The sequence below is a fragment of the Glycine max genome, chromosome 13 (genome assembly GCF_000004515.6).
Source record: "Glycine max cultivar Williams 82 chromosome 13, Glycine_max_v4.0, whole genome shotgun sequence".
Lineage (NCBI taxonomy): Eukaryota > Viridiplantae > Streptophyta > Magnoliopsida > Fabales > Fabaceae > Glycine > Glycine max.
This window is the reverse complement of record NC_038249.2, coordinates 44,724,438-44,737,467: the sequence shown is the minus strand read 5'-3', so window position 1 is coordinate 44,737,467 and position 13,030 is coordinate 44,724,438. Positions and strand designations below refer to the sequence as shown.

Sequence of the window (13,030 nt, the reverse complement as noted above, 5' to 3'; positions counted from 1 at the left end):
CTGTGTATTAAAGTTAAATAAAAATAACATACACAAATATCTAAATCCAGAATCAGGATTTATATATTTAACTTAAAATAACTTGCCAAGCATTACATTTCCCTTGGATAATGAGCCCTACAAAAAAATACTAAGGCATCATTTTATAGTGTAAGCATCATTTTACATTTCCTCTACAGAAGTTTATTTAGCATTTTATATCTTTAAAATGCATACTTCAACCAAATGTCCAAATGTACCCAGTCAGCAACCAAGTTCCTTTTATCTGTACAACTAAAATACTAAATGCTATAATCTTGACTTTAGACACAAATCTAGACATTGTTCTCATGATGGGAAGCAGATTAACAGGGGTAATGCTCAAATCCATGAAACACAATCCCTTTGTTTAATAATAGATGTCTGGTAAGGATAGTATATTAAAAAAAAACATAAAGACATAGGGCCAATCTGGATAAACTTATTGAAAAGTATTTATAGGAGAAAAGAGGAGGTAAAATAAACCAAAAAGCTGAGGTGGATAAACCAATTTTAACTTATACGAGAAATTTTATTCTTCTTATCTCTTAATTTTCTTCTCCTATAAGTGCTTTTTGAGAAATTTATCCAAACTAGCCCATAGAAATCTCTAAATGACATGCCAAGAAAATTTCGATGATTGATATCCTCAAATCTCAATCCAATGTATCATCAGCCTATCTTTACCTGCGAAAAGTTAATGCCATAAGTTATTCGAACCACTTCGGAAGGAAATGCAGCAACAAAAGAATCATTTCTCCAAGCATACACTGGTTCATTCACATGTGGTGCCATTTTCTCAACACTTTTGCCATCAAGATCAGTGGCCACCGTCAAACCAACTTCTTCCACATTCGAATTCGGAACCCGCCTTTGTACAGAGTGGTGCAGAGGGGCGAGACCTGAGCGAATTCAACAGAGGCGGGAACGAAATTGGAACGAAAATCGAAGTACCTGCCTCGGGAAGCGCGTTCGGGACACAGTCTCACCGTCGAAACCTTTCCCGAATGCAACGCCTTGCCTTGCCGCTCCACGCAATCCGCTAGGGTTTGCTGCAGCCTCCCAGTCTGCATAAATGCGTCAAAAGAGCTTAAGAACGTGTTTTTGAAAAACTCCTTGTACATATAAAAAGCGTGAATCCAAATGCACTATAAGAGTAAATGATAGTCTGAAAATAGAGTATGTGCATGGTTGAATTATTTTTGGGAACTAAACAGTCGATAGTGCATAGAGCAGCCGCAGGTGCCAAATATCTTGCGTCTGGTACCATATATCTGATGCACCTAAAAGCAGTGTTATCATATAATAAGGTAATTTTTGTTTGGATAACATATTGAAAATTGATTTTGGACTAAAATGTTGTTTGGAAACTTAGTATCAAAATTGATTTTCGATGTGTAATTTTCAAAATAAGTTTTTTTTTTCTTTTTCTATATATGTATTTTGTTTTATAATTTATTATATCATAATTGTCTTAAAAATACATTTCAGTGTATAAAGGTATTTAAGATTTATTAAATCTAATATTTTATTAGATTCACACTTTTATTTAGTTTTTATTCATTGTTTATCACAATGAATCTTTGTTAACACAATAATCAAATTCTAACTTATGCAAATGCATGTGTTGAATCCATTTGCTCCCCCTCCTTCAAAGCATTTCGTAATCCTTAAACACACTAATCATTTTCAAAGTTGTCATACAAGCATATATTAATTTCTCAAACCTCAATCCAACAATGATATTTCAAGAATAACACTTAAGATACAAGGAATTCATACTCAAATTAGTTCAATTCTTAACTTATCAATGCTTAGTAAAAGTAAATTATCCTAAGATAACATTAAAACTCACTTAAAAATAAAAGATGAAATTATGGATTTAAGATTATAAGAGATCAAATTACGATTTAATTAAATAAAATATGCATTTTACTAATTTTATGATGAAAACCAAAAAATGAAGATACCATTGCCCCCCAATAAGGACATTTCTGTGATTTCCTCTTCCATTCAATTCAATATAACCAAATCCTAAGCTCTTTAGTCACTGATAGCTTAATTATGTAATTATTTACTTATTAGTAGTATCTTAAAAAAACTCCCAATTTTATTTCATTTTCACAAATAACGGAAACTCTTCAAGAAAATATTGTCACATATCAAGCTTGAACTAGAAAATCACCACGCACAAATTTGCACATTAGGTGCAGTAGCTATCGAGATAAAGAAAAACATAAGCTATTGCTCGAGAAGAAAAGAGGAAAAGCTTATGAACAAGAAAGCAAAAAAATTGAGCAAGATGATCAAAACAAGCTTCTGTCTTATTCATTGAGCAAAAGGAACTTATATACAGATTGAGAATAGATTCAAAAACTAACACAAAAGCGGTTACAAAGTTTGTTACAAATCTGTTAGAGTTCAAAATGAATTTGGCGGGAAATGACAGCTTGATTAAGAGCCCCCCTCAAGCTGGGAATAGATGTTCATCATTCCCAGCTTGGAAATCATGAATTTAAATGAAGTTGGTTGCAAGGCTTTGGTAAATGCATCGGCTAGCTGCATAGAGGACCGGACTGGTAACAATTTCAGAAGACCACTCAAACATTTATCCCTAACAATGTGACAATCCAATTCAATGTGCTTAGTTCTCTCATGGAATACTTGGTTGGAAGCAATTTGGATTGCTGAATTATTATCACAGAAGAGGTTTGCTGGTTAATTAAATAAAATGTGAAACTCCAGGAGGAGATAAGTGAGCCATTGGATCTCACAAGTAGTTGCTGCTACACCAGATCTTTGATGCCTTATGTTCATCTCTTAGATCGACTTGTTAAGGTATAATATAATAATAATTTTCTCCTGAACTCCAACAATCCTTTGAGCAGATTTACATATGGTCACGTGTCCCGACGAATGTCAATGAAAATTTTGAATAATTATTAACTAAAAATTAATTTAAACTGAATGATTATTTTTTGAGATTGAGTATTTTCTAAAAAAAACAAGAGACTAGTATTCAAATTCAAATAGTCTTACCTACACCAACAATCGTAGGTATAAGACTTTTGAGGTTATACCTACACCAATCAATTATAGGCACAGATTTTGTGAAGTTTTATCTACATCACGTAGTTGTAGGTATAAGTTTTTTAAAATTTTGCCTACACTACGCTTCCGTAGGTAGTAATTCTTTTGAGTTTTACCTACACTAATCAATCATAGATACAAGTTTTTTGGAGTTTTACCTACACAACATAGTTGTAGGTAGAAGTATTTTTTTAGTTTTAATGAATTTGCCTACACCAAATAATGATTGGTACAAGTGGTTGAGTTTTACCTACATTAGTCGGTTGTAGGTAAAAGTATTTTTGAGATTTACCTACACTAATTTATGTCTGTAGCAAAAAAGTGTTTGTAGACATAGATTATTTTTCTTGTAGTGAAAGAGAAAAGTTGAAAATTTAATTCAATGTCAATGTGGTGCCTATATATTGATGATGAGGATTTAGGTAGATTAACGTAAGAATTGATAATTATATTGATTATTACTAACCAGTGCCCTAATGAAATTAAAAGATAAAACTGCAATATTATGCATTTAAGTCATTTGCATTTTTTACTTAAAAAAAGTTCATTTGCATTTTACCTAAATCTCCATTCAATTTCCTAAATTCCAAACAATGAAGTTACAAAACTGTGGACGATGATTCTAGTCTCTAACTCAATAGTTACCTCATTTGATTGGATCATCATTTGCCACTCTATGTAACCAAATATACTAACATAATTTCGAAAAAGCATTCGTGGAAAACAAAACTCATTCCAGAATTACTTTTCCAAAATTGTGGTACATAATTCCCGAGTGAGGTGCATATCTGGTTATGTTTTCGTGGTGTTGGGTGGTTGCGGCAGTGGTGTTGGGTTTTTTGCGGCATTGGGTGGTGGTGGGGCTTGCTTGGGAGAGACGAGGGTATTTGTGTCTGTTCAAGTCTTTTAGAGGATGCAGGAAGCAAAAAAGAAGGTACAGGAAGTAATTATCTACATGCACATGCAAAAAAAGAAAAAAAATAAAAGAGGTTCACGAAGGGCATTGCTACCTACACCAGCGACTTTGCTGGTACCTTAAGTGGGCAAATTTACTGTAGGGGGCTTGTTTTAAAAACAATTTCTCAAATAGGGTCTGTTTTAAAACAAATTGCAAGGGGGGTCTGTTATTTACGTGGGTGTCACCATTGTTACTGGCGGGACAATGCTGACTAGGAGAGAAGAAGGCATACCACCATTGGTGCTGGCAGAACAGGGAGGGAGGAGAGAGACCCGCCATTGGCACTGGCGGGACATGCCAACTTGGGCAGTCTCGCCATTGGGTCCTGCGGCACTCCTCCAATGTGTGCTAACTTTTAGCACCTTCCAAATGAAACTTTTTATCACTTTCTTAAGACCAAGAGCATATATATATTTATTAACGTAACTTATTTTATTTTTTTATCAAACGTAGCTAATTATTTCTATTAAATTGTATTACATTAGTTTTTTTTATTGTAATTTAAGATTCAGATATAAAAATAAATAATATAAATACTTTTTATTAAAATTGTCGTGTCCTAACTTTTTTTTACTATGCATTTTCTTTATAATATAAATACAGTATAAAAATTATACTATCAATAGATTAAAATTATTTTAAATATGATTTTTAAAATAATTATTATATAATATAAACATAACCAATTTCCAATTTTTGTCAACTTGAAGAAATAACCTTGAAATTCCATATAATGATTTTATCTTCAGGTTTTTATTTTCATCTTATCGAACTTGAAGTCTTGGAGAGAGTACCTTTTTACATTGGAAATTTTGAATGAAACGATGGCCTTTTTATTTTTTAAAATTGTTTAACATTATCTTGAAGTACTTTTTGTACAATGGATCCACTTTTTCACAAGATTTGGTTGCTTGTATCAGTATTATTAGAGTAAGATTAACACGGATATCATCCCATTTACATCGATTATATATATATATATATATATATATATATATATATAAAGAAGAAGTTAGTAACACGAGGATATCCCATTCCTTGCAGAAGAAACACTGCGTATCTGTAAGAAAATGAGAAAGAAAAATATTCAGAACCAGTGAGAGTAAAGTAAAAGTGGCCTAAGCACCAATTACTGGACTAATTTGCATGCACTTTAGTAGTGATCCTTCAAAAATACCGTTGCTTAAAATACAAAATTAAAATAAGAACCTGCTGGTAAAAATAATATGAAAATCTTGATATTATATAAGATTGTCTGTCTTTACATGTTTATGTTTTGATAAAAAAATAATTAAAAATGAAAAAAATAGTTAAAAGTTATTACGTTTGTTTATTACTTGATGAGTTAATTAATAAATGTAAAATGATATAAAATTTGTATTTATAGAAATTAAATACTTTTATGATTAAAAGAATCAGTGTAATAATTTAAATAAATAATGTAATATTAAAAATGATTAAATAAGAAATTTTATAAAAAAATACTAAGGATATAACCAAAAAAATTATAAGTTTAAACGTTGTTTTAAGTAATGTTTGAAAAAGGTAAAATATTTAACTAGATAAATATAGCCAAAAAAATTTAATGAGACAAACTCATTTATTTAATAATCTTGTTTTAATTAAATAAACTTGTAAAGCCGTCAAATAAATTATATGTTCATTAATATAACTATCTAAATCTAAATACACTTTTTTTCTTTTAATGGTTACTTTTTTTTATAACATATTCAAATAAATTAATGGAAATTTGTTTATAATATTTCTTTTGTAAGAATTTCTTAATCAATGTGCTATAGAAATCTATTATTATTCTATTAAACTAAATAGATAATTATTTATATTAAATTTAAACTAAATAGTCACTAAAAATCAGTACTTTTAAAAACGTAAATAATTTTATTGTATAAATAATATATTATTAATTTAAATTTCTTATGTTAATGTAAATTGATTTGCTTCAAGATGTTGAGATTTGGAAATCATTTTTACTTTTTTACGGTATTTTGGAGGGAAACTTATTAGATGCCTTATATTGGAAAAGTGGACGAGGAGAAAGATAATTAAATAGGAGATTTGCATTGTAAAAATTTAAATGAGTATACTCATAATAATTTAAGTCTTACAATTTAATTAATTAAACTGAATTAAAGAATGCAAAAAGATTTTAAACTCCAATTATATATGCTTTAAAAAGAAAAGGAAAATAGAATTAAAAAAGTTACGAAACAATTTTTTTATTACGTAGGTGATTACGTAACAAAAATCTTGGTATAAATTGATTCATATTTAAAAAAGAGAAGTTCCGATAAGATTAATTCTTTACTTCATAAATGCGTGGTTCAAAAATCGCATTCATAAATGCGTGGTTCAAAAATCGCATTCATTCATTTACCTTTATTTTGTAACCCAGGTTATCGAAGAGGAGTAGCACTGCAAGAGAAAAAGCCCGCCCAACTAGTAGAAACCTATATCTCAGCTTGAGTGATTAATTAGTTTATTGCATATGAGTGTCCCAGGATCCAATGGCGGGACTGTCCACGTTGGCATGTCCCGTCAGTGTCAATAGCGGGTCTCTCTCCTCTCTCCCTGTCCCGCCAGCATGCCTTCATCTCTCCTAGTCAACCTTGTCTTGCCAGTAACAATGATGACATCTATGTAAATAACAGACTCCCCTACAATTTATTTTAAAACAGACCTTATTTGGAAAATTGTTTTTAGAACAAGTCCCCTACAGTAAATTTATCACCTTAAGTGAAGGAGAATGAGAAAAGCTCAAATCATATTAGGATCCATAAGTTCAGAATGACCATCAAAATATAGTATGGGGTCATTTTATTTTATTTTATTCAGTTCATCATCTACTCATTCAATTAATATAGGTGTGAAACTTGGGATTGCTACAGCCAAACATTATGTTTAGCAAGTATAACAAACACAAATATGTATCTTCAAGCCACAAGCTCCATGTGCAGATTCTGATCTGAAATGTGTTTTGCAATGATCATCACAAGAATTATCATTTGGGTCACAAGTATCACCAGGCAAGCTTACTACCGTACAATCAGGTTGTACCAATGCCATTTGCACTTGATTTCCTACACCAAAAGATACTCCCTTTATACAATGGTAGGTATAAATAATATAAAAATATAGGTACGTGATTATCAATGCATTTTTTATGTAAATTTAAAAATAAAAAATATTACAACTAATATACATTTCTATTTATGTCAAACAGAGCATAAGGGAGAGGGAGAAAGGATACAACTTTTATGTGGTTCCAATTGAAAAAACGCTTGGAAGTCAAATCAAAGCGTTCAATAATAACTTTTGTGTGTATTAAATATTTACAAATGCAACCAATTAAAATTTAAAATTAATATTAAAATAATTATTTTAAAACATCTTAAAGTTTTGATCAATTATACATATAAACATTATGTTCGTACGAAATTACTTTCTTAAAAAAATAATATGCAGTACGAAAAAAGGGGTAAGCACATGAAATTCTAAGAATTAATATTGTGTTTATGAAAAATACAACACTTAGGTATGGTATTTTATTCAGCGACAATTTTTATTGAGTGATGATAAAAAAAAAAAATTTAATGAAGTCCTCTTGAGTTAAACCTCAGAAATTAACCATAGAAACGGGAGGCATATGTATAACCAAACAGAATTGAGAATCTTTCATATTCCATCTCTTCATCCTTAGATTTCGTCACTCGCGGAATGTAAAATATCTATGGAAGGGTATTTATGGGTAACATAAATGCGTTATTACTGGAGACAGAATGAATAAAACTAACATGATTCTACAAAATGCCAAGCAAGCAGAATTTCTTCCGAAGCTAGCCAAGACAAATTCACAGTCCGTAATGCCCCTTCCCCTTTCCTTTTGGTAACCAAAACACACACCGCATAACAAAGAATACTACAAGAAAACGAGGAGAGAGAGAAAAGTGAATGGTTGTCTTTTTTACAACTAATATACATTTCTACTTTAGTTGTTCAGCCACGCACTTTCTCTATCTGTAAGCTCTCTTTTTCTCTCATTGTATCTTGTTTCCTTAAAATAGTTATTGTAATCTTCTATTCAGAATTCAAGTTTCAAGAATCAAATCCTAGTTTAGTTTCTTTTAACGATTAACCCTCTCTATCTTTTTTTCACTGTAGGCGTTTTCAAATTTGAAGTCAAACGCGTTCAATTGTCGTCTTTGTCATTAATTCCCATATTGTTTCCACGGCAGCTTTTTCTAGCAATAAGCTTCGCGATCTATGAATTCTTTTTGTTTCATACCTAGATCTTCTTGTTTATTCAAGAACGGTTACCTATTATCTTTTACACAAGGTCGATGGAACTATGAAAGATGGGGTGGATTTGATTCCAATATCGAGCCGCAATGCAAAGCCTCCAGGTGTTGAATTGTGGGCAGTTCTTGATGTCCCTGTACATTAGGTTGGCGCTTCTTGGAAAAATTTAAGCCATTCACTATCAGGTCTCTTTTGTGCTTCAATCAACTTCATGGAGTCTTCTACCACTTATTCTACTCCTGAATTGGCATTTCAATCAGCTTTGGGCAGTTTAAGATATGGTACACTGCCACGTGAAATCGATAAAGTGTGGGTGCCTCTACCAGATGAAATTCTATAATCATTTGCAAAATTTTGGTATACAAGATTGGCCCTGTCCCTGAAATCGGAAAGTGTGGTTGCCTCTATGAGATGAAATTCTATATTCATCATCTGCAAAATTTCGATATGCAAGAATGATCCTGTCCCTGGAATCGAAAAAATGTGATTACCTCTATGAGATGAAATTCTATATTCATCATCTGCAAAATTTCGATATGCAAGAATGATCCTGTCCCTTAAATCGAAAAAATGTGATTGTCTCTATGAGATGAAATTCTATATTCATCATCTGCAAAATTTTAGTATAAAAGAATGACCCTGACCCTGAAATTGAAAAAGTGTGGTTGCCTCTATGAGATGAAATTCTATATTCATCATCTGCAAAATTTTAGTATAAAAGGATGACCCTGACCCTGAAATCGAAAAAGTGTGGTTGCCTCTATGAGATGAAATTCTACATTCATCATCTGCTAAATTTCAGTATATAAGAATGTCCATGTCCCTGAAATCGAAAAAGTGTGGTTGTTTGCCTCTATGAGATGAAATTTTATATGTATCATTTGCAAAATTTCGGTATACAAGAATGGCCCTATCCCTGAAATTGGGAAAGTGTGGTTGCCTCTATGAGATGAATTTCTATATTCTTTATCTGTAAATTTTCAGTATATATGAATGACCTTGGCCCTGAATTCAGAAAAGTGTGGTTGCCTCTATGAGATGAAATTCTATATTCATTATTTGCAAAATTTTGGTATACAAGAATGGCCTTGTCCCTGAAATCAGAAAAGTGTGGTTGCCTCTATGAGATGAAATTTTATATGTATCATTTGCAAAATTTTGGTATACAAGAGTGACCCTGAACTTGAAGTCGAAAAAATGTGGTTGTCTCTGAGTATTTCTTTATTCATCATTTGCAAAATTGGGGTATTCGAACCCTATATTAGAGTTACCCTGGCCCTGTAATGGAAAAAGTGTGCTTACCTCTATGAGATGAATTCTTTATTCATCATCCGCAAATTTTTGGTACATAAGAATGACCTAAACCCTGAAATTGAAAAACTGTGGTTGCTTCTGAGTTGGATTCTTCATTCATCATCTACAAAATCTGGGTATATAAACCCTTTAAGGTTGACCCTAACCTTATAATAGAAAACTGTGGTTGCCTCTATGAGATGAATTCTTTATTCATTCATCTGCATAATTTGGGTATATAAATCCTACAAGGTTGACGTTGACCTTGTAATCGAAAAAGTGTTGTTTCCTCTATGAGATGAATTCTTTATTCATTCGTCTGATAATTTGGGTATATAAATCCTACAAAGTTGACCTTGAACCTGTAATCTAAAAAGTGTTGTTGCCTTTATGAGATGGATTCTTCATTCATCATGAACAAAATTAGGGCCCTGATCCTATAAAAGGAAAATTGTGGTTGCCTTTATGAGATGAATTATTTATTCATCATGAGCAAAATTAGGGTATATAAACTCTATAAGGTTGACCCTGACCATTTAATGGAAAAGTGTGGTTGCCTCTATGAGATGAATTCTTTATTCATTCATCTGCATAATATATAAATCCTAAGAGGAATTCTTTATTCTTCATGAGCAAAATTAGGATATATAAACCCTATAAGTTTGACCCTGACCATGAAACGAATAAGTGCATTTGTCCCTATGTGATGGATTCTTTATACATCGTCTGAAAATTAGGGTATATAAATCTCATAAGGCTGACCCTGAAAACGGAAAAGTGTGGTTGCCACTATGAGCTGAATTCATCTGAAAAATTGGAGTATCTACAAGGTTGACTCTGACCCCCTAAACAAAATTTTTGGTTGCCTTTATGAGATGGATTCTTTATTCACTTAAAAATTAGGGTATATAATGATGACCCTGACCTTGAATTCGGAAAAGTGTAGTTGTCCCTTGGAGATGGATTCTTTGTTTTAAAAAGAGATGTTAATTTTGAGCCCCAATGACCCGAAACCAAGCTGCATGTTTAAATCTTTGTTGCATGACTTCAAATCAAAAGGCATGTTTTAAGGTATATAAACCCTTTAAGGTTGACCTTGATTCTGAAATCGAAAAAGTACAGCTGTCTCTATGATGGATCCTTTATTCATCTGAAGGCTGCTCACACTGGTGGAGGGACTTGAGGAAGATCTATCATAACTCTGGTCAGAGCCTCTTTCAACAAAACTTGGGATGGAAGATTGGGGGGGGGGATAGAATCCATTTCTGGACAGATAGATGGTTAGGGGAAGACTACACCCTAAAGCAGAAATATAATTCCCTGTTTTTGATCAGCAGACAACAACACAGCACTATCTCACAGATGGGGAATTTTTCTGACGATGGCTGGAGATGGGATCTCAATTGGAGGAGGAATTTATTTGACCACGAAAGTATATTGGCAGTGAATTTTATGGAAGATATTTCCTCTATTCTTATTCAGAGAAATGTGAAGGATACTATGGTGTGGAAAGCTGAATCTACAGGAGTATATTCCACCAGTTCAGCATATAGAATGATGTTGAATATCAATGCCTCAGCCTCAGATGTTAGAATTTTCAAATTAATTTGGAAGATGATCATCCCCCCAAGGGCAGCAACTTTCACTTGGAGGCTCCTCAAGGACAGATTACCTACTAAGGGTAACCTTCTAAGAAGAAATATCATTATCCAAGATGCTGATTGCCCTTTATGTGGTCAAGTTCAGGAGGAAGTGGGTCACCTGTTCTTTAATTGCCAAAGGACACTGCCCCTATGGTGGGAATCCATGTCATGGCTACAGGTTGTAGGACCACTCCCAACTGCCCCAGCAAGTCATCTAACACAGTTTTGTGAAGGATTCCGAGCTAATGTAAATCATAGCAGATGGTATGGGTGGTGGGTGGCTCTAACTAGTACTATTTGGCATCACAGGAATAACCTCATCTTTCAAGGAAACCAATTCGACTCTTCGAAAGTCATGGAAGAGGCTATGATTTCAGCTTGGTCTTGGCTAAAAGCTAGGGAGAAAGGTTTCAACACTAGCTTTAATCAATGGTCCTCTAATATAAAGGATCATTTTGGTTAATCTTTGGGGTTTTAATTTTCTAATGGGCTAGTTTGGGTTTTATCTTTGGGAGGCAGCACCAATGGTGCTTTGTATTATCTCTTCATTCAGTACCACTTGTACTGTTTGTGCTTATCTTAATAATATAATATACTATTTGCCTTCCAAAAAAAAATTCATCTGAAGTGTACAGGCCCTATAACATGATCCTTGCCCTAAAAATGGAAAAGTCAGCTGTCTGTATGAGAGAGATTCTTTATTCATCATTGAGATATATTGATTTTGGCCTGAATGACCCTAAATCAAGCTTCATGATTAAATTTTTATTGTGAGATTTTAAATCTAGATACAATGCTTTCCTGACCTAATGAAAACTATAATATAAAATGTATTATTGATGCCACCTAGATGGTAGGTATGATATGATGGCCCTGAATGCATTTTTTATATGAATGAAAACCCCAGATGGAATTACCAAATTGCGAATTTGGGTTTGATTCACTTGTTATTACTTGAATAATTAGATGGGGCAAAGGTATGAGACATTGCATTTGATATACTTAGTTTGCTAGAACTTCAAAATAAATTGTACTTGTGACCTTGCACTTTTATTGTCAAAATCATGAATAGTGGTTCTTGAAAGTGTATATTCTTTGAATTTGATGTAGACTACCTTAAAGACTCCTTCCTTGAATCTTGAATCTTGAATGATGACAATTTCCAGAACTATGGGATTCGTGAAAACTTTGTTTATTGTGACTTACGAATGTAACATCTATCTTGCAGTTTTTTTATCATAATTGTTTGTATTACTGTATGGAATTTGATGTGGTGGTGGCTCTTAAAACATAATTCAACTGTTGTTCTAACTCTCGGAACTTTCCTACTAGTTCACAACAGCTTTCGCATTTCAAGTCGCACATATAGAGAAACCTTCACTTGCAAACACTTTTAGGCGTCAGATTTTTTCCACTCGTTATTACAATTTATACATGAGTTATACTTGGATATTAATTATGAGTAGCTCAAACTTTCTTTACCCTTGGAAGGCATTTGTTAGAGGATAAATTTTTTATTTTCTAGGAATCATAAGTCGAAAAACTTAGTTTCCCATGTTTGATATCTATTTTAAAAGAAATAAAATTCCTAGGAAAATTCCATGTTTGATAGTTCTATGGAAGTTAAACGAAACATTGATGTTTTAGTTCTCTGTGCTTTTCATTTTTTATGGATGCCATTCAGGTTTTTGTCAGGGATATTTTCTTCTAT

At 32.5% G+C, this 13,030-nt stretch overlaps 1 protein-coding gene and 1 long non-coding RNA gene across 7 annotated transcripts in view; one reads left to right on the top strand and one right to left on the bottom strand.

Moving 5' to 3' along the window:
- LOC100794484 (uncharacterized) overlaps positions 1-1,336 on the bottom strand; it is a 7,436-nt gene extending 6,100 nt beyond the window's left edge. Inside the window, exons 1-2 of one of the 6 annotated variants that reach the window (XR_005888060.1) lie at positions 1,234-1,252; positions 706-1,085 (exon numbers count right to left, since the gene is read on the bottom strand). This is a non-coding gene — a long non-coding RNA (uncharacterized lncRNA). Of the gene's footprint in view, positions 1-705 lie in introns of all 6 variants that reach the window. The other 5 variants (XR_001384333.3, XR_001384334.3, XR_001384336.3 and 2 more) reach the window with 5 other exon arrangements.
- A 9,702-nt stretch (positions 1,337-11,038) lies between these two features.
- On the top strand, positions 11,039-11,782 carry LOC112997625 (uncharacterized). The gene has a single exon (XM_026124883.1). It carries the CDS (start codon positions 11,039-11,041, stop codon positions 11,780-11,782), a length of 744 nt encoding a protein of 247 aa, XP_025980668.1.
- The last annotated feature ends 1,248 nt before the right edge of the window (positions 11,783-13,030 follow it).